This window comes from Molossus molossus, unplaced genomic scaffold, assembly GCF_014108415.1.
Source record: "Molossus molossus isolate mMolMol1 unplaced genomic scaffold, mMolMol1.p scaffold_m16_p_18, whole genome shotgun sequence".
Classification (NCBI taxonomy): Eukaryota; Metazoa; Chordata; class Mammalia; order Chiroptera; family Molossidae; genus Molossus; species Molossus molossus.
The window spans coordinates 27,431,454-27,457,624 of record NW_023425353.1 but is presented as its reverse complement, the minus strand read 5'-3'; the positions used below and the strand labels follow the sequence as shown (position 1 = coordinate 27,457,624).

Sequence of the window (26,171 nt, the reverse complement as noted above, 5' to 3'; positions counted from 1 at the left end):
AGATCCTGAAAGAGGGTAGTGGGATGAATGGGGCTTGAGTTCGTTCATTAAAGTTAAGCTGATCTGCATATTTTTATACTGTTCTCCAAGAATTTAGTAGGAGAACTTGAAGAACTTTTTCCCTTTTCAAAATAATGTTTACTTATCCTCTCTGAAGATATTTCCTTTTCTGTGCTTCAGACTTGGCCCGCAATATGTAACAGCCAACAGCTGAACAGTACTTTGTATGTGTGTGTGTATAACATGGTTAATAATTTCCTCAAAGGAAACAACAACACCAACAATAAACCCAGCCACCCCAAACGAAGATGGTAGAAGAGAACTAACTGATTTATCTGTTGTCTTTCCTGTCAAGATGGCCCTCGCCTTTGCTTTGGTCAGCGGGAAGGACTTTATGTATGAGTCATACAAATGTTTTGCCAGGGCCCGGAGATCAGCAGACTCTGGGTTCAGCTGGTCAATATCACTGGAGATCTCCGCCAGCAGCTTCTCCTTCTCAGCCTGTGGCATCCGCCCAAACCTGATGGCTATAGAGGAAGAGAAATGACAGAATGAATCATTCACATCCTGCTGCTCCTAATGCATACCCCTTCTCCCACAGCCTTAATGCCCACAGAGTAAAAGCCCCCTTTCCCCTCCACCAATCTCAAGTGTTGGTTTCTATCCACAACTTCTCATGTTTTTATTTCACAGCAATAGCACAGATTATCAGTAAAAATGAAATTGTTCACTTCTTTAATTTGAAAAAGTAATGCACGATCTTGCTGGGAAGGTGAAAAACCCTAATGGTTCAGCAAAGAAAGGAAAAGTATATTTACTGACAGATAATTGAGAGCCAGCGTCTATTCATCCCCCAAGACCCAATTCAAGTGTCACTTTCTTTGTGAGGCTTTCTCTGATTTCTTCAAGCAGAGTTTATTATCCCTTCCCCTGTACTCCAACAGCCCTTTGTGCATACTTTAATGATAGTAATTTCACACTGTACTTTAATTATTTATTTTACGAGTCCATTTGTCCCACTTTAGAACCATATCCTGAAGGCCAGGAGCAATGTCCTTTTCATCTCTGTCCCTAGCACTTGACATAAAGTCAAGTGCTAAAAGGATCAACATGTTTCACAAATTAAAGGAAGGAACTGTGCAGAATTCAATGTTGTACAGACACAGGCTTTGTTCACAGGAGGACTGTACTATCTGTTTTGTCCGTGTTATAAAGAAATATGGATGGTGCTTTCTTTCATGTTATTTGGCCAGAGAGTACTTTTATATTTAGTGGAGAGAAACCATAATTATCCCCCTGACGCTCCAGAATTACCACTTAATAATGTTTGTCAAAAAGACAATTTCCTTAAAATATGGCTTTCTGTGGGGTGAGGAAGAGTGAAAAAAGAAGAAAACCAAAGAAAGAAAGGCAAAGAGGAACAGTTAAGAGAGGTTTGTAAGCCCTAGGTTTGAAATTCTTTCAACTCAAATATGTTTTTCTTTCTCCCTACCCATACTACCTGCAAAATATTATTATTATTGTTAATTCATTTTTAAACCAGTTATCATACTTCGTTCCAGGTGTTTACACATGCTATTTTATTTAAACTTAAAAAAATTTTAAAAGGAGGTTATAATCGACATATAACAATATATTAGTTTCAGGTGTACAACATAATGATTCAGCATTTGTATATATTGTGAAATGATCACCACAATAAGTCTAGTTAATATCACCATGCACAGTTATACATTTTTATCTTGTGATAATAACCTTTAAAATCTACTCTCTTAGTAACTTTCAAATATACAATACAGTATTATTATTTTTCTTTTGTTGTTATTTTTTATTAAATTTTTAATTTATTTTTTTGTTACAGATATTTTACCTTTTTTACCCCATTGGCACCCCCCTCCCCACCCCCCTGCCCCGTCCCTGGCTTAGTTGTCCAAGTCCATTGATCATGCATACATGCATATAAGTTCTGTGGTTTATCTCTTCCCACCCCCCCCAACAATACAGTATTATTAACTATAGTTGTCATGCTGTACATTTGTACAGATCTTATTTATTTTTAACTGAAAGTTTGTACCTTTTTTTTTTTTTTTTTGGTACGTGCCCCTAGTGGGAACCGAACCTGGGACTCTCTGGTCCATAGGCCAATGCTCCAACTACTGAGCCAAACTGGCCAGGGTGAAAGTTTGTACCTTTTGACCTCCTTCATCCATTTTGTCTCCTTGCCTCCCTGCCTGCCTCTAGTAACCACCAATCTGTTCTTTGTATCTATGAGTTAGGTTGGGTTTTTTTTTTTGGTTCCACATATAAGTGAGATCATATGGTATTTGTCTTTCTCTGTTTGCCTTATTTCACTGCCCTCAAGGTCCATCCATATTGTCACAAATAGCAAGATTTCCTTCTTTTATATGGTTGAATAATGTTTCATTTTGTGTGTGTGTGTGTGTAAAATTTTCTTTATTCATCCATCCATATATGGACACTTATGCTGTTTCCATGTCTTGGCTATTATAAATAAGGCTTCAGTGAACATGGAGGTGCAGATTTTTTTTAATTTGTGATTTTAAAAAAAAATTATTTTAAGCCTTATGATCACATAATTTACAATTTTATGTTGATAATTTATTCTCCTCTACTTTAATCCTTCTAGTGAGCTGGCAAATACCATTACCAATAACACACATATATAGTAAATCTACAGTTGTTTTTGAATAGCTGTTCAAGACCATCCTGAATTACAACTTGACTGACTTAAAGAATTCACAAAGTTTGCTACTATATCTTGTCATGCTGAATTTTAAAAGCATCTGACCTTATAGATCATCTATAAAACGTGAGAAGTGTTAAATATTCTTTATTTGGTATTATACACAAACAACACTAAAATGCCTTTCATTTAGTAAAGAGCAACAGTTTAGATACAGGGAATTTTAATTAAACTGGCATAGTTAGGACCAAAAAGATAAAATGGGCACTGCCAGCTCATGTCCTGTTGCTTTTTAACAGGCTAATAAACACACCTTGAAACACAAGCGAGTCTTGCTGGTATAAGAGACAGTGAAGGGATTTCCTCAGTATTTAAACATATTAATACAACCAGTTATATGAATCTAAGTATAAAACCAATCTCCTAACAGGTTTTGAGATGGCATTCACCATCTCTGTGAAAAGCTGAACATTACGAATCAAGTTCAAGCGTATTTTTAGAAAGGGAAAACAGTGATAGCACTTGCTGAACTGAAATTACCATGAAAGTAAAAACGCTGACCATATTCATTTAACCACAAGCCAACCTTATTTAAATCAGGACTGCCCCCCCAAATGTTCTATCAGCTACTCATGATCTGAATTCTGGTGTATGAGATCAATTTAAATATGGTACACATAAAAAAGTCATGAGATATTTTCAAAAAATAAGGCAGTGGCCAACTACTACTCATTAGTAGCTTTTTTGGGATAAGCTATCAAGTGTACCCTTTCTGTACTCTTTTTAATGTCAGTGAAGATGATTTCTGTTCCAGGGATATACTTCTTGGGATTTTCCAAATACTACATTAGTGTAGCCTCTCCCCAGGTGATGCCTTTGTTCTTGTTGGCATCCCTGTAAGAAAGTCCAGGGGCCTGCCCTGTCTTTTACCCAAATAGAAGATGGAGACCTGGCCCAGTCTTGTGCTTGCCTCCCCTTTCCACAATATGGCACTGGTCACACTTCTAAACAAAAATCTTCTTGCCCTTCTCAACACCACCCATTTCTAAACCATTCTTTAATCACTGGTGACACTGACTCCCACTCAAAGTCAGATGTCCCGCTCTCTGCAGATACCTGTTTGAATTCATGTTTTTGTTTCCTTAGGATAAATACCTAGAAGTGGAATTGTTGGATCATATGCAAAATGTTATTCTGGCTAATGCTACTTCACAGCCATACTTTGGACTCTGCATTTTCCCATCAATAAGGACTGAACTCCATGCATTTTCCCGTAATAAGGACATTTGGATATCATATCCAATATTACTCTGTGCTTAGCTCTACTATTACACTTATCATATGGTATCATAGAGATGTGTTTTTATGACAGTCTCCTTCTCTAGACTATAAACTCCTTGAGGGAAGAAACTGTCATATTAATTTATATCTCTAGCACTTATTGATACTCAGTCAATGGCTGTTGAATACAGAAAAGAATATCTGGATGGTGTCTTGCTATACATCATTATGTGAAAAGTAGCATTTCTACCACAGATATAAAAGCACACGAATCCATTTCCATCTGAATATTCAGTGAATTTTGTTTTGGATTTGCTGCAGGAGAGACTGCTTTGCACCCTTGAGCCTCAAATTCATAAGTTCATTTCAGTTGACCCTGACTATGTTTTATAACCAACTAATGCAAGTATTGTGTTGTAGGGGCCTCCTTAGGGACCTCTGAGTTAGAAAGGAAGAGAATCTTACCTCTCAGTTTGGAGTCCTTTAAATTAAATTAGCTAGTATCCATTTGGTAAATGTACTCTCTGCACATGACCCCTTCAAATTGCCATATTTTCTGGTTAAAAATCTTGTGTCTATCTACTCCCTTTCCCCCATTCTCTTTCTTTTTAGTTCCACAGGGATGGGCAATGAATGGTTGTTCACATTCTTCTCAGTCTCCTCAACCCTCTGGCCTGATCTTTAGGTCCTTTAGGATATAATCTCATTACTTATTATATTCTCTTGCATAGCATTGATCAAAATAATTATCTGTAATGTTTTCTTTTCTCCCCTGCTATATAATCTCCACAAAGACAGGAGTATTGCTCATTATTTTATCCTTAGCACTTAATACAATGTCTGGCACTTGTTAAATCCTTGTATAATATATTTTGAAATAAGATGAAACAAAACAAAACAAAATCAAAATAGCAGATTCCTTAAAATATCCTTCTCTGTGAAGCCAGTCCAATCATTTGCTTCCTTGTACTTTTTATTCCTTGTTCATCAGTAGTTCTCAGTTAACAGAGGGGAGACAGAGCATATTAGAATCACTTGTTAACTTCTAAAATTATGTATCTTCCATAGGAAATTTTAATATGTGATCTCTACACTCAATCAGAAGTGTATCTAAAACTTGGGGTTTGGAACAGTTTAGAAAAAGCTTCCTAAATAATGAGCTCCTGTTGTATGCATGTATTAGCTCATGGATCAAACTAGCACTATACTACTATATTGGTTTATGTTGGTTATTCTACTAGAACATAAACTCCATAAGCACCAGGTTTTCTTATCTTGGCTTCTGGGTGCAACAAAATATACATAGTAGGTATATAATAAAAGCTGGATGCATTAAACCCCAATAATAGCTTGATGACTTAAACTGCAAAATATCAAGTTTGGAAACATAAGGAGAGACTATGTACATTGGGAAGCTTGGGAAAGTGATCATGAAAGAAAGCACCCAGTAAGAATTATGGCATATTAAAAGTAGAAGAAATTTTAGTATAAAACTTAAAGAAAAATCAGATATATAATAAAATAGAGGTGGCTAGAATCACCAACAATCTTTTGCTCTTTAACTTTAGTAATTTAACAGAGCACAATACTGTCTCTTCACTCAATGAAGAAGTAATTAATGTTGTGTGCCAGACATTGTTTTAGGCTCTGGTTATATTTTCACAGGTAATAAACTACACACACACACACACACACACACACACACAAGTTTACATGTCTTAGAAAGCACTTTTTTCCTAATAGGTAATCCAAAAAGTTAATTTAAAATGAACAAACAGCCAAAGATAGTCACTTATTACATTTGCTAGTCCTGCTTTTCCACAACCTAATGAAATACCCAAAAATAACTTAAAAAAATCATTTTAGATATTAAAGTGAAAGCCTTTGCTATGATCTAAATAAAATGTGAATTTCTGCACCCTTATATTGCAGAGTTATTTACACTAGCCAAGATTTGGAAGCAGCCCAAGTGCCCATCAGTAGATGCGTAGATAAAAAAGCTGTGGCACATTTGCACAATAGACTACTACTCAGCTGTACAAAAGATGGAAATCTTACTTTTTGCAATAGCATGGAGGACCTGGAGAGTATTATGCTAAGTGAAATAAGACAGAGAGACAAGTACCATATGATTTCACTTATAAGTGGAATCTAATGAACAAAATGAACTAACAAACAAAACAGAAACAGACTCCTGGATACAGAGAATAACAGACTGACAACTGTCAGAGGGGAGGAGGGTTGGGGGGCTGGGTGAAAAAAGTGAAGGGACTAAGAAAAAACTCAAACAAAAAAAAACTTCATAGATATAGATAACAGTATGGTGATTACCAGAAGGAAATGGGGTTGGGGGGAGGTAGAAGAGTGTAAGCAGGGATTAAATTGTGATAAAAGGAGACTTGACTTGGGTGATGAACACACAATACAATATACAGACGATGTATTTAGAACTGTACACCTGGAACCCATGTAATTTTATTATGTCACCCCAATAAATTCAATAAAAATTAAAGAAATAAATAAAATTTAAATTTTTATAAGTTGTAGTTTTCCCCAAAGGCTAAATCTTATAAACAAATTTTCTGTATCATTAAATGCTCATTGTGCAAATTAAGTTCAATGACCTATCAGTGAAACTAATTATATAGATGATTTTAGAACATTTTTACATATTAGAGGTTCAACAAAAGGGATGAAAAGTATATCTCATTTGGTTGGACTAAATTTGCATAAAACATGGAAATCTGAGGTGGTAAATACAAATTTTTATGTGTATGCATTTTTAAGGGAGAAAAAGCTGGTTTTATTTTGTTGCTTTTGAGTTTCATTAATAATACCTATTTACTTCATGTGAGATGATGACATAAGAAAGTATTAAGCACAGTGCCTGGCACATGGTAATGCTTAGTAAATGCAGCTTTTATTGTCTGTGGATAAAGTGGTCTAGGGCAACTATGGTTGCTGTGGGCTACAGACCGGGATGGTAGCCATGGCACAGTAACCTAGATCCTTTCCCACAGGTAAAGAATAAACCCTCAAAACCTAATCCTTCTGTCTATCTGTTTATATATTTAGCTATCGATTGATCTATCTCTATCTTTATTTCTTTAAATTGGTTAGGGAATGATGTGTTTTAGTGAAGTAATTCTTAAACCTCAGTTTCCACCCATTGGGTGGAGAATCTGAGCGCCAAGATGAGGGAGGACTTCTCTCTTTGGAATGCTGTCTTCCATAACACTAAAGTTAAAGTTTAGAAATAGAAAATGAAAGTTCTAGACTGGGGACCAGAAATATAAAGGCTAATGTGCCCATGTACAAACATATTTTTCCAAATCTTCTACCAATGTGATTAATTTTTTAAAATATTTATTTATTAAAATTTTTTTTCTTTATTAATTTTAGAGAGAGAGGCAGGGAGAGGGAGAGATAGAAACATCAATGAGAGAGAACATCGACTGGCTGCCTCCTGCATGTCCCCCACTTGGAATCGGGCCCACAACCTGGGCATGTGCCCTGACTGGGAATCGAACTGGTGACCTCTTGGTGTATGGATCGATGCTCAACCAGTGAGCCACACTGTCCAGGCTCTGCTGATTAATTTTTTTTTTTTATCCTCACCTGAGGACATTTTTCCATTTTTTTGTTCAGATCGAGTGGGAGGGAGAGAGAGGGAGAAACAATGACGTGAAAGGGACACATTGAGTGGTTGCCACCTGTACAACCCAACCACAACCCAACCAGGGCTGGGGACAAACTGCAACGGAGGTACGTGCCCTTAGGTGGAACTGAACCCAGGTCTCTCTGGACCGCAGGCCAATGCTCTAACGGCTGAGCCAAACCGTCCAGGGCTCTGCTGATTAATTTTAAAAGAGAAGGAGTCCTGGCCAGTGTGGTTCAGTTGGTTGGGTGTTGTCCTGTGCACCTAAAGGTTGTGGCTCGATCCCCAGTAGAGGATGTGCAGGAGGCAGCTGATTAATGTTGTGCTCTTACATAGGTGTTTCTCTCTCTCTCTTTCTCTAAAAAAGCAATAAAAATATTAAAGAGAGAGAGAGAAGAAAAAGGCTCCATGAGTCACTGAATGAGAACTTTTGGCCTCTCTTGTAGGCAATAGAGTTAACATAGCACTTGAGGTAGTCAGGATGTCTACTTTCTAGTTTCAGGTAGTGAAAAACTATCTAAGTAGCTTAACTCTTCTGGTTTTCTATTGCTTTATCTATAAAATGAGGGACTTGCAAAAGAAGATCTTTAAAAATCCCTTCCTTTAGCTCTAAATTTAGCTATACAATTCTATAAACCTTGATGACATAGGACTGGGGAACATGCTATGGTCTCTCTCTCTCTCTCTCTCTCTCTTTTTCCTTTCTTTCTTTTTTTTTTTTGAGAGAGGAAGGGAGAAGGATAGAGAGACAGAAATATCCATGAGAGAGAACATTGATTGGCCGCCTCCTGCATGCCCCCCACTGGGGAATGGGCCCACAACCTGGGCATGTGCTCTGACCAGGAATTGAATCCGCGACCTCTTGGCGCATGGATTGACACTCAACCACTGAGCTACACTGATAGGGATGGTCTCTCTTTCTAAAAACAATATTTGCCTAGTTTTTGAGGCCAAAAAAAAAGACACATTCTGTCTGTTCTACAGATCTAGCATATGTCACATAGAGCAACTTCCATGATACCGGCATTCAGTGTCATTTTGGGGATAATTAATCACCTATAGAGAATTTATGTATCTTCTTTAAAAAAATTTGTGAATATCAGCCCTGGCCAGTTTGGCTCAGTGGTTGAGTGTCAGCCTGCAGACCAGAGAGTCCCGGGTTCAGTTCCTATTAGGGGCACGTACCACAAAAAAAAAAAGAAAAAGAAAAAATTGTGAATATCAGAATCACTACATACCCCACACCCTTCAGAAAGAATGGGTTTGGTAGAGGCTTATCAATTTCTGGTGAAAGTATATTAGCATACTTTTATGTAATACACTTTTACTGAACTGAATGGAGCTCACTACTGGCATATGATAGATTCATACTGATTAACTGAACACACTAACTCCAAGCACGTGGAGTATGTAGATATCCTGTTCTTTGAATCTTAGAAACAATTCATGTTTCTTGATGACAATGACATGTTTTATTTTTTTTAAATCCTCAACCAAGGATATTTTTCCATTGATTGTCAGACAGAGTGGGAGGGAAGGAGAGAAGGAGAGAAAGAAATGTCAATGTGAGAAAGACACATTGATTGGTTGTCTCCCACAGGGCCCCAACCCGGGCTGGGGACCGAACTGCAACTGAGGTGCATGTCCTTGACTGGAACTGAATCCAAGACTCTTTGGTCTGTGGGCCAACTCTCTAACCACTAAGCTAAACCGGCCAGGGCTAATGACATGTTTTAAAAACACCTACCTAATTGTAGGAGCATCAGTGACAAGTGCTACTTAATTACAAAGATAAATTAAAGTAGATTTTCAAAATAAATTTTAAAAAGAGAGAATAAAATAAGTTATATTAAAATTATTTTTGTCTTTCAACATCGAAGGGATGAATTTGCAATGATATCAGGCTTTTACAATTATTAGTAAGGTTATGCCTCATGGTCAGTTTCCCTACTTTTAATGTGATTATTTTGCAAAAGCCTTATCATGTAAATCAGATACAACATTATTGCTTTTCATATAGCTATTGCCAAGTAAGTTATGTTTTCCACCTCTTTTCCTTGAGGAAAAAAAAACAACACCTTGTGCATTCTGAGGTTTTGCAGAATGTGGCAATCTAATAACTATAATTTTCTAGCTCCTCTCTCTGCTTGCTATTTTCCAGGCCTCTTTCCTTCACATATATTCTGTTCTTCCTACTTTGATCTTCCCTCTAACTTAAAAAATGTGTCAATGCATGGAAGTAGGGCACAGACCGACATCCCTCAGAAGAGGGGATGGAGGGTGGGGGGGGTGGGAAGAGATAAACCACAGAACTTATATGCATGTATGCATGACCAATGGACATGGACAACTAAGCCGGGGACAGGGTGGAGGGGAGGTGGGGTGGGGAGTGCCAATGGGGTAAAAAGGTAAAATATCTGTAACAAAAAAATAAATAAAAATTCATAAAAAAAAAAAAAAAAGTGTCAATGATGCCTGCCTTCTCTTTCCTGAGATTTGGATCCTTATTTTTCACTTCTTCCTAGATTCCTTTATACATGGATGCTGGATATCCCATAAGCTACTTAAACTACTTTACCTACTACATAAAACCGAACTTTTTATTCCCCCCTCTCCAAACTGTCTCCTCTTCCTGTTTTCCTTTCTTGGTTAATTCAGTCTAGCACCTAAACTAGACACCTCAAACAATCTTCATAACCCCTCTCCCTGCAGACATTTGTATTCATGATCATTGCTCTGCCATTTCTTTCAACTCCATTTCTTCTCACCCATCCCATCATCTTATAATATTGCACTGGTGTTCTGATAAACTTCCTCGATTCCTCTCACACCTTATTTATCTTTTTTACTGCTGTCTACAGTAGTTTGTTTTTTTGGTAATATAGATATGATCATTCTCTTGCTTTATAAGGCACAATGTGGTGTCAGGGAAAAGTATAAAACATGAGAAGAGGACGAATGGGGAATTAAAAGTCTTAACGAAGAGAAGACATTTGAACTGGGCCTTGAATGCCAGGTAGAGTTTCTACAGGGAACTGGAGGACATAATACACAGAGCTCCACATGCATTTTCCAGGAACAGCAAAGAACAGAGTTTGCCTGAAATATAAGTGGAAAAGAGCAGCAGTGAGATAAGGTGGTGGAAGCTAGGTTGTGGGCAAGCATGAAGGCCATGCAGGTTTGAGTAACATAGCTGCCATGTGCAGTAGGACTTTTTACTCTTTTATATTGTCCTAAAAGTTAACATTTGGGTAAATTTCCTTTATACCACAAAGAAAACTAAAGAAAAAAAGAGTAACATGTTAAAGTTTAAATTTATTTGCAATTGAGGCATTTCTTTTTTGCAATATACACGAGAGCTTCTGTTTATACGGAGGGAACTACCTTAAAAATGCTGAGTGCCACAAAAATTTGTGAAACCACGTTTCTGAATTTTTATGAAGCCACTGAGAAATTATTTTTAAGTTGTCAGCTTTTTTTTTTTTAATCCTCATCCGAGGACATTTTTCCATTTTTTGTTCAGATAGAGTCGGGGGAAGAGAGAGAGAGAGAAACATCGATGTGAAGGGACACATTGAGTGGCTGCCACCCGCAAGACCAACCAGGGCCAGGGACAAACTGCAACCGAGGTACATGCCCTTAGTGAGAACCGAACCCGGGTCTCTCTGTACCACAGGCCGACGCTCCAACCGCTGAGCCAAACCGGCCAGAGCAGCTTTTTTTTAATAAAAGAAAAAACCCATCATGTATCTAATAGGACATCCTAATCAGCAAAGCTAAGGTTTCACTAAGTTTTATATTTATGAAAGCATAATTTTTATTCATATCTCAATGGTACGGAAAAAAACCTAGCTGAATGACTCATAAGTAACACAAGTGAGAGATCAAAGAGCAAAAATAAAAGTGACACTGAATGGAGCAAATTTACTTTGGGGGATGTTCATCTCTTCTTGTGCATACTGAATGAAAATAGAGCAAGGTGCCGATTTTGGTATAACACTAGAAGTCTCTTCGGATAAGTTAGTGGGTTATTACGTTGAAGTCCATTCACATAAAACAATGACAAAAAGGCATTTTTATATGAATGGAAACCTCATTACTCTTGGCCTCACACTGGCCAAAGCAACGAATTTTAAATAGTTTTCCTTCTTCAGGAAAACAGGCAAAACTAATCAAAATCTAGTCTTTGAGTTTCCCTTCTTGTGTATAGATGAAATGAATGTTTTCTTCTCTGTGCAGCAAACATATTACCATAAAGACCTCTAGGAAGGGATTTTCTTAGTCATGTTTGCAATCCTATAAATGCTGAACTGCATAAGCCTTTGATATCATATTTAATTCCTTTTTGTTTTAATAGTCACATGACATCCAAGGATTACCTTACTCAGTTCATGATAGCTTTCTTTGACTTTTCTGGGAAGAGAAAATTATACGCTCAATAACACATAGGTTGGACTTTAAAAATTACTTGCCTATAAATAATAAGAAATAAGAGATATATTTCACATGAGTATGTACCAGGAATGGGAAATATATATATATATATATATATATATATATTTGTTAATCCTCAACCAAGGATATTTTTCCATTAATTTTTAGATAGAGTGGAAGAGAGGGTGGGAGAGAAAGAGAGAAGAACATTTATGTGAGAGAGACATATTGATTGGTTGCCTCCTGCATGGCCCTGATCAGGGTTCAAACCCGCACCCCAGGCATGTGCCCTCGACCCTTCGGTCTGCAGGCCAACACTAGCCAAACTGGCCAGGGTAGGAAACATATTTTACATCAATGTGTGAAGTCACAGTTTTTTAAAGGACAAAAAAGAAACAGCATTAAAAGCAGAACTGGCATGCTTTCCTAGGCAGTCTTATAATGACCTCAAATCAAAGATTTTTTCATAAAGATAAGTTTACTGCAACTTGATTGCATCACCTAGAATACAAGCCTTGACTTGAAAAAATGTCCCTATGTTTAATAGGTCTGAAATAAAAAGGAAATGGATGGAATTAAAACAGCAAATTATTTTGCAATCAATGACTGCAGTTATATACGGCTACACAGCAAATGTATTTAACTGTTAAGGAAAGTTAGACCAAATTTCCTTCCTGTCTATCATAGCTAACAGATACATTCATAATACTTTCTTGCCATTAGAAGAAATAACCCTTATTAATTATAAAAATATAATTTTGTACACTATTTTTAAAGGGTCGGGTACCAACCAATTAGTGATTTTCAACTATCTTGATGATTTCCACTGTGAAAACCAAATATCAGCATGATGGAGCAAAAATTTAATTTTCACAGATGCTTTGAAGTTCTTATTGATGAAGACTGACTTAAAGATTATTCTCTCACTAGACTGGTTTTGAGAGAAATGAAGGCAAAAGAAAGAAAAAACAGGGTAGCCAATGAAATGAGATTTTGGATTTAATTTGATCACTTTGACATTTTATATTTCTTGAGCCCATAATGAGTTGTTGTTGTTTTTTAAATTTTTTTTCTTAATTGATTTTAGAGAGAGAGGGAGAGAGAGAACATTGATTGGCTGCATCCTGCATGCTTCCTACTGGGGATAAGGGCCCACAACCTGGGCATGTGCCCTGACCAGGAATTGAACCAGAGATCTCTTGGTGCATGGGTCGATGCTCAACCACTGAGCCACACCAGCCAGGCCCGCCCATAAAGAGTTTTTAAAGAAAAGACTAATACTTGCAAAATATAATATCATTACATCAAAACTTGTTTTGTGAGCTAGTTAACCAGTCAGAGCTAAATAGAAATCAAGAACTATTTCTTCAAACAAGACTATCTTTCGTGATTTTACTAAGTTAGTTCTATAGTTCATGAAAACATGGGTCTTCTTTTTTTCTTTTATATCCTCACCTGAGGACATTTTTCAATATTTTGTTCAGATAGAGTGGGAGGAGAGAGAGAAAGAGAGAGAGAGAGAGAGAAAAACATTGACGTGAAAGGGACACATCAAGTGGTTGCCACCCACACGACCCAACCAGGGCCGGGGACAAACTGCAACCCAGGTACATGCCCCTGGCAGGAACCGAACCCGGGTCTCTCCAGACCGCAGGCCGACGCTCCAACAGCTGAGCCAAACAGTCCAGGGCAACATGGATCTTCTCAGGTCTTCTGCATTCTTCCCCTTAGGTAAACACTTGAAATCATAAGATTGATTTTTGATATGGGTTTAAAAAGTTGAAAGTTTTATTCTCTTCTATTTCTATAAACACTGAAGTTTTGTGGAACTTTAAAATATTTCTTTTAAAAAATTTATCTTTATTGTTGAAAGTATTACAGATGTCCTCCATTTTTTCCCCCAATGACCGCCTCCATCTCACTTCCCCCCAACTTTCCCCCTGGCCTTCACCACGATATTGTCTGTGTCCATGGGTTATGCATATATGCATATAAGTTCTTTGGTTCATCTCTTCACACCCATCCCCTTCCTTCTGAGATTCATCAGTCTGTTCCATGCTTCCATGTCTCTGGATGTATTTTATTCATCATTTTATTTTGTTTATTAGATTCCACATATAAGTGACATCATGTGATACTTGTCTTTCCCTGACTGGCTTATTTTGCTTAGCATATACTCTCCAGGTCCCTCCATGCTGTCTCAAAGGGTAAGAGATCCCTCTTTTTTATAGCTGCATAGTATTCCATGGCGTAAATGTACCACAGCTTTGCTATCCACTCATCTTCTGGGCAATAAAAATATATCTTTACCCTGGCTGGTTTGGCTCAGCAATTAGAGTGTCAGCCTGCGGACTGAAGGGTCATAGGTTTGATTCTGGTTAAGGGCATGTATCTGGGTTGCAGGTTCAATCCCCGACCCCAGTCTGGGTTGTGTGAGAGGCAATCAATCGATGTGTCTCTCTCACATCAATGTTTCTCTCTCTCCCTCTCCCTTCATTCCTTCCACTCTATCTAAAAACCAATGGAAAAATATCCTTGATTGAGGATTAACAAAAACAAACAAACATATATTTATTTCTTTACCCACAAGTTTGTATGCTGCTCAAAGTCAAGGCTATACCTACATTCATCTTTGCACAGTGAAGAGAAAAAAAAAACACATAAATCTAAATTCTGCTAAGCTACCTAAAGTTCCATATCCAGAAATCTGCAGAATTTTCTTACATTTAAATTAGAAAGAAACTACTGATACACAAAAGTATAATTAATACTATTAAAGCAACATAAAAATCACAACTATCATTACATTTGTTTTAAAGTACTATAGTTATTTCCACCACATCCCAGGTTTTCAAGTCTTTGCTCCAATCATGGCAGATGCCCAACCACAGAGAGGAATCTGTACTGGCAGCTTAAAAACTCTGACCTGCATGAGAAATGCTTTGTCAGTATGCAATATTCTGAAATCTGGCATTCTGTGGAAAAACTGCACATTTTCATCAATGGCCTTCATGTCTGCTGATTTGCAAGCCATAATGAGAATAATAAAGTATGTACTGCTAAGTGTTCACTTACCATTATGAGACATCCCTACAGCAAGGCATTTCTGAAATCGACAGTACTGACATTTATTTCTACTTTTTTTGTGGATCCGACAGTTAAGATCACACCTATCATAAATAAGCTTCAATCTGATTGTTCTCCGGAAGAAACCCTGCAAAATGACAATGAAGAAAAAACAAATTCTAAGTCTTTGTGACACATTGAAACAGCAACATATGGCTAAAGGTGCACTGGCCTGGGTATCAGAAAAGGCAAGTTCTTCACACATTTCTGGCACTGGTGACTTTAGACAAGTCAGTTAACCTCTCTGGAATGGAATTTTCTTTGCTATAAAATAAAGAACCAGAGGATTTTCAGTGTCCTGTTTTAGCTCTTATAAGGTGACTATATCCAACTAATGTCATTCAATGTATCTTGGCTCTACATTTGGATTTCAGCACGCTCTAGGAAGTGCTCTGGATTTAATATAATGCAAATAAAACACCATGTAATCAGTTCAGTCTCTCTGCAAACCACTCCAATGGCATGCCAAGCCCTTATAATTGTGCTAAGCAGCTTGGCAAAGTTATAATCATTTCATCCTAATACATGATCAGGGCCAATAAAAATCCACATGTGGATAATTTTTTGGAATTCTCTATATTGCATAATTTCCTACAGAATTGGTTTCATTTATTTATGCGGTTGAAAGTGTGTGTTCCATAATCATTATAGCCTATAAACAAAAAAGAGATAATGGAAAATAACATGAGAAGTAATATATAAATCCTCAAAAAATCGACTGCTATCTTAAAATACAAATATGTCATCTTGAGGCTAACTAAATGCTGCTATAGCTACATTTGGGGGTGGGGAGGCACTTGACAAAAGTTCTAATCAGAAATGTTTTCTAATTCCATTTTTGTGTTCAGAGTATTCCTACTCATTTCTATCGTGTTCATTTTCATGAAACTCAGTTCTTAAATCTCCTAAATTTATCTGTTCCTGTTTGGTATAAAAAGCACTGAACTAGTATTGATTCTGTCACTGGTGTGCATTTTTACTTTCTCCACATTTTTATCTTGAACTATAGACAAGTATGTTCTACTGCTTTCTTGGAAATCTAATAGCCATCTTGAACCCAGCATATCTAACACTGAAGTCCTGATCTTACCCTACAATTTTACTTCACCACAGCTTTTCCATTTCATTGATGCAACTCCTTCCTTCCACTTTCTCAACCCAAAAATCCTTAAAGTCACTTTTGACTTCTTTTTCTCACGTGGACAGCTTTCTCTAAATATACACTTTCCTATTTCCCTCATTGCCTTCAAGTTTTGCTAACACCTCAACTCAATGAGATAGTATGGCCTTTCCCTGCCCCCACTTTTCCTCTTGAACTACTGGTCTCCTTTACTCTGCTCTGGTTTTTCTCTCCCCTCCCCCACCCCCGTAGACTTGAGACTTTCTAGCATACCATATGCTCTAACCGCTGAGCCTAACCGGCCAGGGCTGGGTTTCAATGTTTGCAATGAAGGCATCTCTTGCCAGGCATTTTTCAAGGAGTAATTTTGGAATTTTAGATGTTAGAGATGAGTAAGACCTTGGATAGCCAACCTAACAAAGTTGTTTTACACATAAAGTGACTGAGGGCTAAAGTGTTGAAGTGATTAGCTGGTAACTTTGGGCAAGTAATCCAGGTGACTACTAGCTTGTCTTTTTTCACTCATTAGGTTGCCTTAGATTAAGAAACTGAATTGCAGTGATTTTAGAGATCATCAAATTCAACACCATCATTTTATAGATGCAAAAACTTAGGCAGAATGTGGTTTAAAATGATGTATGCAAAAGCTTCTTGCACAATATCTGGTGCATAGTAGAAATTCAATAAATATTAATTTTTTTTCTTGGCCCACAATTCAGTTAGGAACCCAGATGTTCAATGCCTACCTAACTGCTGCTGTGTATCTTTATTCTGAATAAAAAGCCCAACCCTGGATTAAATCTGACTTGTATAATTTAAGCAGTGTTTATTTTATAAGATAAGTATTTTATGTTTATAAAATATATAAATTATGCAATATTTAAAAATTTATATTTATAAAAAATTTATAAAAGCTAAACATTTATTTTATAAGGTAAATATGAATGATTTATTCTGACCCTGGAGTATACTATTCTATTCACTTAGTACATTAAAATTAATTATTTTAAAAGACTACATATTAAAATGAGTAGATTAACATTTTCTTAATAACAGGGCAGAATATTACTAAATGGACTTCCAAAATGTCCCTTTTCATAAAGAAAAAAAAGGTGAGAAGAAATAGTATCTCCTTTCCAAAATAGTTATATCTCTTTACCTGCCCATACCAACACTTGGCTCAAACTGATGCTGGAATAAGAAAACACAGAGCACTGGTTTAGGAGTCCTCGCTCTGCCATTTACTAATGGATGACCATGGGAAAGTCTCACTAATTCATAATTTCTACATCTATTAGTGGCTATCAATAAGCTCAACCTTATAGGGCTGTTCTAAGGCACAAATGAAGATTATCCATCTATCTATCTATCTATCTATCTATCTATCTATCTATCTATCTATCATCTATCTATCTATCTATCTATCTATCTATCTATCTATCTATCTATCTATCTATCATCTATTCATTCAACCTGTCAAGCCTTACAGACAGTTGTCCCTCGCCACTTTGTGCTTCAACTTGCGTGGCTTCACTCTATTGCAGTTTTTTCAAATACGTACTATACTATATTTGAAAAAACCGCGATAGAGTGAAGCCGCCCAAGTCGAAGCAGGAAGTGGCGAGGGACAACTGTATATAAAGAATCCTACTTCGGGGAAATTAATTTATTGCGGTAGACTCTGGAACTGATTAACCGCGATAAATGAGGGCCAACTGTATATACAATATTACATAGTATAGGGAGGAAAAAAAACATTGGAAGATTCAGGAAATCTGAGTTTTGGGCCAGCTCATCAGTATCTTGCCTTGATACCTTGGTCAAGACACTTAAAAAACAAACAGTCCAGCCGGTGTGGCCCAGTGGATTGAGCGTCATCCCATGGACTGAGTGAGTGGTCCCAATTCCATTCCCTGTCAGGGCACATGCCCGGGTTGTGGGCTTGATCCCTGGTGGGGGGTGTGCAGGAGACAGCCAATTGATGTTTCTCTTTCACATTGATGTTTCTTTCTCTCTCTTCCTTCCTCTCTAAAAAAAAAAAAAATCAATAAAAACATTAAAAAAAATCAAAACACCTGCAAGATACAAGGGTTAAATTAGATTAGAGCCTCATAGGACCAATTTGGAGAGGAAAAGGAAGGCAAAGGAGCCCTGCTTTTATTAATTTTTTTAGGTTTTCAAATATTGTAGCATCTGAATAGTGGGTTTTACAAAGAAAGTTTGACAATTTTATTTCAATTCCTTGTCATGTGTTTGCAACAGAAAATGGAATAATATTACCTATTATTTTCAACAAATGCTTTAAAGAAAGAAAAAAATATTTTTACCTTGCATCCTTCACAAGCATGAACTCCATAGTGAAACCCAGAAGCTTTATCTCCACAGACACGACATTCAATTGCCATGAGGGAGTTGGAAGGCTCTTCATGAGGCTTATTGTACAACTGAGTCTTTTCAGAATAATAAGGTGGGGATGCAGGCTCCACTTTGATTGCACCTGCGTATAAAAAAATTGTGAGCAGATCATTATTACATGAAAAACAATGCTAAAGAGGCAATAGGGCAAGTCACTATAGTACACCTTAATGCCGTATTTTTATTATTTAAGTGTATAAGCACTATGAAAAGACAGAAAAGTAGGCTTTGTAATCACAGGCAAGTCATAGCACCTCTGAGTTTCACCTGTATAAATAAAACAGGTAAGAGAATTAAGCCTGTGGTTCTATGACCCTCCAACATTCTGTAATACTAAAGCTCTTGCAGACAGCATATAGTATTTGAGACAATTAAGGCTATTTTACTACATAATGTGCTATATTTGGCATTTTCACAATATTAAACTGTGTATTTTAATTTAAATGTTGTATTTTAGAAGTACTTTAAAACCACTCTTGCAAAAGAAACACAGAAAGAACATTGCCAAAAAAAGGTAATGGCAAGCTCAACTTGCAAGTACATGAAAAATAGGAGACCAGATTACTACCAGTGTTGAGAAAAGGGGGGTTGTAAAATGATCTTTGATAGAGAGTGAAACAACCTATGGAAATGAAGCACTACCTTTCTACAGGGCTCTGACATTTCCGTATTAGGTTCTAACTGAAAACCACACACATAAATATAACCAAGTATATTATTTATCTAAAACAAACTAGAAATACAGGAAGTTCTTATTGTCAAATAATGGTTACCAATTACATAGTGGTGGCTTTGGAAAACCAGTATATCAGTACACAAAGAGATAAAAATCAAGGAAATAGCATCATAGAAATTTACTTTATCTCGAAAAGTGCAGTTTTAGTTTTTCTTAAGTCTGATGTTTTAATGTGCATTGAGTTAATGGCATGAAGATTTATCAATAGACTAAACTGTCAGAATTTAAATTTGTGCTGAAAAGTAGGTTTCAGTTTAAACTTATCAAATGGCAGATTAGAAAAAAAATGGACTATAATTTAGTAATTTGGTGATGATAAGGTAGCAAACTGTTACTTATTAACTTACAAGTAGCCAAAAGAATTCAAAGTTTGGGTGATGGTCTCTTAGCCTGAGATACACCTGGCAATATTACCATGCTGGATAATGCTCCTAAGAAGAAGCAAGAAGAGAAAAAAGAAGAGAGAAAGGAAGAAGGGAAAAAGGAAAGAATGATCTGGGGAATTAACGCATTGCATTCCTTTCTGGTATACCATAAATATTTAATATTTCATAGGTAAATAGAAGAATTAATGAGTGAGAAACGTCTTTTTAGAGTTTTAGTCTCTGGAGCACTTACTCCAGTATTACTGAGATTAGTCCAGTGCTAATCTTAGTAGTCTGAAAAGTGAAAATAAACATCATACTTTGGTACTCTTGGAGCTTCAGGTCATACTTATAACCAGCAACCACTGGGTCAGCTCTTGCAAATGGAATGTCTTCATAGTGTGGAGTAGAAATGCTTGAGAAATCAACGGTGGTGAAGGGCTTGATGTCAAAGGCATGGGAGTGGTCATCCATTACAGAAAGATCCACGGAGCTGATTCCAAAGTTGGTAGGCCAAAATGGCATCTCTGTGTCAACCATGGTAATTTCTGAAATGGAAAAAAGAATAACTATGAAGTTGGTCCTGAAGGACAGAGCAATTCTTTAAAGATATGTAGAAAGTCTGAAAGAATGTTTGGCAAAGTGATTTAATCTATGTTATCACAACGAGAAGAGAACATAATCACCTTCTTAGTGCTGTCCAGGTTGTTTTACTAAAGGAAGGAAGTCATTACTTACCTTAATATCACAGTAAAGGAACCCTGTAACAGTATCAACATGTACAGTGTACCCATAAAAATGCCCTGTTCTTATTATCTTCTATAGAAGATCATCAATCAAGTCTGTTAATAATTTTTAAAGAATATAGAGTTCTGGGACAATTTTACTTTTTTGAAATTAAAGCTCCTAAACATTTTTCTCTTTAGGATGAAATTTGCTCCTCCATTCATGTTTATAATGCTTTTGTGCAACAGAAAAGTTGGTATATTAAATTTAGACGAGAATTTATTCTTTAACTGTATTATAAAATAATTTTGTTCTTAAAGTAATATCAAAATTAATCTTTTTAAAAAAAGAAGATCAATTCTGTGCTATGAAAACACTCAAATATTTGTTTTCTGTGTATACAGCTTTCCCTCATATCGAGAACAGAGAGGTTAGAGATATGTATAAACATATTTGATTATCAGTGAGGGGATGTTAAAATGAGAATCTATCCCAGAATTAATTTTAAATCACACCCAAGACAAAATAAAAATAAAAACAAGAAAACATATAAAAAACAAAAGTAAACACACTGATATGGATTCTAAGGCCACAGAATAACTTGTTTCATGAGTTTCCTTCTTAAGATGATACATACCACATGCATTTTTCTAAATATGATTTGTGGTCACAGTAAGTGAAATAAAACCCTGAGAGATTTGGTTCTAAGTATTTAATGTGGACTTGTGAGTGACTGAAGCAGGTAGACTTTAAACCTTTATGCAATGGGAACCTGACTTGGTTTACCTGAAACCAGTTCACTATTAAAGTAGTGCCAAAAATGCAGTCACACGTATTTTATTTTTTTATTTTTATTTATTTTTTTAATCCTCACCCGAGGACATTTTTCCATTTTTTGCACAGATAGAGTGGGAGGGAGAGAGGAAGAGAGAGAGAGAAACATCGATGTGAAGGGACACATCGAGTGGCCGCCACCCGCACGACCAACCAGGGCCGGGGACAAACTGCAACCGAGGTACATGCCCTTAGCGGGAACCGAACCCAGGTCTCTCCGGACCGCAGGCGGATGCTCTAACCGCTGAGCCAAACCGGCCAGGGCAGTCACACGTATTTTAAATGTTAATTCCTTTGTCAAAAATACCAGTAGAGAGGTGTGGGAATTTGAGATTGCTGACATTAGAGGCAAAAAAGTGAAATGCTCAAAAATTCTAGGGCACCTGAAATCATATGTTTTCTGTCTTATTTGCAATTATATCCCCATCTCCTAGCAAAAGACTTGCTTGGCTCATGGTAGGTGCTCATTAAACATTGTTTATTAAATACTGAATGAATTGATGCAATTTTAGCATAAGAGTCAGGCAAGGGGGAAAGCAAACTAATATTTATTGAGTACCTACCACATAACAGACACCTATTAACTTTTATTTCATGTAACCCAAGATATTATTCCCACTTTAGCCCTGGCCAGTTTGGCTCAGCGGTTAGAGCATCAGCCTGTGGTCCGGAGAGACCCGGGTTCGGTTCCCGCTAAGGGCACGTACTTCGGTTGCAGTTTGTCCCCGGCCCTGGTTGGTCGTGCGGGTGGCAGCCACTCGATGTGTCCCTTCACGTCTATGTTTCTCTCTCTCTCTCCCTTCCTCTCTCTCCCTCCCACTCTATCTGTACAAAAAATGGAAAAATATCCTCGGGTGAGGATTAAAAAAAAAAAAAAAAGATATTATTCCCACTTTAGAGATAAGTAAGCTAGGACTACAGAAGTAAAGTGACTTGCCCAGTGTTCAACAGCTAGTAAGTAGAGAATTCAAATTTGAGACTGACCCACAAACTCTGTTTTGCATATATTCTCTCAATGATGAAAATGGTTTATGCAGGAAGGGTTATTCTCGTAGGGGTATATGGAAATGGGTCTCTTGTATTTTCCCAGCAAGCAGAGAGCTAAGGAATTTACTCTGGAAGGCTGATTTTTGCATGAGGTTAAAGATTCCAGTTGTGGTCTTCATAAGGAAAACAAAATGTCTTGAAAACACCAATGAGGAGACTTGTCCTGTGGATGTGCTTCAGTGGTCCAAAAAGACTCATTAGGCACCATTTGGGTTCACATATCTGAATAGCTACATAAATAAGTACCCAAACAACCTTAAGTTATCTGTGTTACAGTGTAAACACTACACACCAAAAAGAGGAATGTGCACTGGTGATAGTTTGAAGGTCATACTGGGTCTCAATGACATCCAGAAAAAAGTGTATGCTCTCAGTGACAGGGGCACCCATCGAACTGAATTCTTTGTGTCAAAATACAACTAAACCTACCTAACCCAGGTCACTCCATTTACTTTGCCCATCTCCTCAGTAGGCTTACTGCACATTTTTCTTAGTATAAATTACTTTCATATCGTACCTCTCATTTCAATTGTAATACCCATAAAAGTTGGTTTATCAGCTATTTTTCATTATGCTTATTGTAAACAAAATAAAGCTTCACTGAGTTAACAGTAGTGTATATGCCTCTGTATGAAGACTGGGAAATGAAAATAAGGATGCAAAAAATATCCAAATTGCAAGAAAAATTAGTTGCTCATCATTTTACTGGTTTAATTTTATTTTGTTTCATTTTTAAAAAAATCCTCACCTGAGGATATGTTTATTGACTTTAGAGAGAAAGGAAGGGAGAGAGAAACATCGATGTGAGAGAGAAACATTGATCAATTGCCTCCCTTATGCACCCCAACCAGGGATCAAACCCACAACCTAGGTATGTACCCTGACCAGGAACTGAACCTGCAACCTTTTTTGGTGCACGGGACAATGCTCCAACCAACTGAGCCACTCTGTCAGAGTTTGTTTCACTTAAAAAAAAAATGTTTTTAATGATTTCTTTTTTAGAGAGGAAGGGAGAGGGAGATAGAAACATGGATGTGAGAAACATTGATTGGCTACCTCCTGTTTGCCCCCTACTGGGGATCAAGGCTACAACCAGGGCATGTGCCCTGACTGGGAATTGAACCAGGACCTCTCAGTCCATGGGACGAAGCTCAATCCACTGAATCACACTAGCTGAGAGGTTTGTTTCACTTTTTTTTTTTTTTCATCCTCACCTGAGGATATTTTCCCATGTTTTTGTTCAGATAGAGTGTGTGTGTGTGGGGGGGGGGGGGGGGAGAGAAAGAGAGAGAGAGAGAGAGAGAGAGAGAGAGAGACATCGAAGTGAAAGGGACACATTGAGTGGCTGCCACCCGCACGACCAACCGGGGCCAGGGACAAACTGCAACTGAGGTACATGCCCTTAGCAGGAACCAAACCCGGGTCTCTCTGGACCGCAGGCCGATGCTCTAACCGCTGAGCCAAACTGGCCAGGGCTTGTTTCACTTTTAACATGACTTCACTGATTCCCTGTCAACCAAAGCTGTTTTTTATTTTATTTATTAAATAATTTATTGATTTTAGAGAGAGAGGGAGGAAGGCAGGAAAGGAGGGGGGGGGGGACAGAAAGCCAAAGCTATGCTTTTTAATACAAGAAACATATCCTTATGGTCATCAGTTTTACTGAAAAGTTTTGGGAAACATTTTAATATTAAAGTAGCCATTTATACATAAATGAATAGAATAAAAATTCATGTGATTTTAAAGATATAATATGAAACTACTAAAAATTACACTTGTCTATTTCATAGCCAAAAGAATGATTTAAAAAAAAAAATAGACTTGCCCTGGCTGGTGTAACCCAGTTGTGGAGTGTCATCCCTGTAGTCTGAAAAGTTGTGGGTTTGATTCCTGGTCAGGGCACATACCTAGGTTGTTGGTTCGATCCCTGGTCCTGGTTGGGGTGTGTGTGATGTCTCTGTCTCTATCTCTCTCTCTCTCTCCCCCACTCCCTCTCTCTTCCCCTCTCTTTAAAAATCAACGTAAATGTCCTCAGATGATGATTAAAAAAATAATAAGACTTTAGTTTTTTGAGTGATTTTAGGTTTACATAAAAATTGAGCAGAAAGTACAGAGTTCCTATATACTCTTTCCCCTTTTTCCTTTCGCCCCACCCCTGAAACACACACAATTTCCCCTATTATTAACTTGTATTTCCCCTATTATTTTTTTAATCCTCACCCGAGGATATTTTCCCATTGATTTTTAGATAGAATGGAAGGGAAGGAGGGAGAGAGAGAGAGAGACAAACATTGATGTAAGAGAGACATATCAATTGGTTGCCTCCTGCATGACCCCAACTGGGGCTGGGGATCGAACCTGCAACCCAGGTATGTGTTCTTGACTGGGAATTGAACCTGAGACCCTTTGGTCCATGGGCCCACACCCTAATTGCGGAGCCAAACCAGCCAGGGCTATTTCCCCTATTATTAATACTTGCATTAGTGTGGTACGCCTGTTACAAACTGATGAACCAACCTTGTCTGTAGTTTACATTAGGGTTTACTTATTTTTTTTTTTCTTTATTGATTTTAGAGAGAGAGGAAGGGAGTGGGAGAGAGATATAGAAACACTGATGAGCAAGAACATCAATTGGCCACCTCCTGCATGCTCCCCACTGGGGACTGGGCCCACAACCTGGGCATGTGCCCTGACCAGGAATCGAACTGCTGACCTCCTAGTGCATGGGTCGACGCTCAACTACTGAGCCACACTGGCCAGGCAGGGTTTATTTTTTGTGTTGCACATTCTGTGGGTTTTGACAAAGGCATAGTGTCATGTACCCACCATTACAGTACCATACAGAATAGTTTCATTGCCCTAAAAATCCCCTGTGCTTCACTTATTCCCATCCCCAAGAATGCTGTTTTTGCTGTCCTCTTCTATTAAGGGCATATAAGTGGGAAAGCAAGAGAAGTTCTGACCTATATAAGAAATTAAAATGTCCTAGCTTGGCATTCAAGGTGCTCCTTGACTTAATTTTTCTGCTAGAGATCTTTTCCACTAGTGATCCCACACCTCACTCCTATTCTTGGTATAGCCTGCGGTAAGGCATATCCTACTATGACCGGGTTAAACATGCTCTGCATTTTCTAGTCCATTTTTGTTCATGAGGCTGCTTTATCTTCTTCCTATCCCTTGTTGCTACACATTATAATCCCATCTGTCTTTCCCACAGTAGTCGGAAATCATATAATAGTCCAAATGCTACTTTCTCCATGAAACCTTCCATGAATTCTCCAACTCAAAAATACTCTCTATTTTCTGTGTTCCCATAGTATTTTGTACTTCTTTCTTTATTTATTTAATCCTCATCTGAGGATATTTTTCCATTTTTTGTCCAGATAGAGTGGGAGGGAGAGAGAGGAAGAAAGAGAGAGAGAAACATCGATGTGAAAGGGACACGTCGAGTGGCTGCCACCCACACGACCAACCGGGGCCAGGGACAAACTGCAACCGAGGTATGCACCCTTAGCGGGAACCGAACCCAGGTCTCTCGGGACCGCAGGCCAATGCTCTAACCGCTGAGCCAAACCAGTCAGGGCTGTACTTCTTTTTTTAATTCTGATATAATTATTTGGATAAATAACTCCGCCATTCTATTACAAGTTCTGAAGCAAAAAGACAGTGTCTTATTATTCTGTTTTCCCTTTAGTCCTTATGCATAGTTGTTTACTCAATACCTG

The 26,171-nt window shown here is 37.6% G+C and overlaps 1 protein-coding gene and 1 pseudogene across 3 annotated transcripts in view; both read right to left on the bottom strand.

The window, feature by feature from the left end:
- PPARG (peroxisome proliferator activated receptor gamma) overlaps positions 1 to 26,171 on the bottom strand; it is a 139,728-nt gene that overhangs the window by 27,621 nt on the left and 85,936 nt on the right. For all 3 annotated transcript variants that reach the window (XM_036266576.1, XM_036266575.1, XM_036266577.1), the window contains 4 exons: positions 20,160 to 20,387; positions 18,651 to 18,820; positions 15,153 to 15,291; positions 328 to 527 (listed from right to left, as the gene is read on the bottom strand). In XM_036266576.1, coding sequence (XP_036122469.1) covers positions 328 to 527; positions 15,153 to 15,291; positions 18,651 to 18,820; positions 20,160 to 20,379 — 729 coding nt within the window. In that variant the 5' untranslated portion in view covers positions 20,380 to 20,387. The remainder of the gene's footprint in view (positions 1 to 327; positions 528 to 15,152; positions 15,292 to 18,650; positions 18,821 to 20,159; positions 20,388 to 26,171) is intronic.
- On the bottom strand, positions 3,430 to 3,747 carry LOC118633088 (annotated as a pseudogene).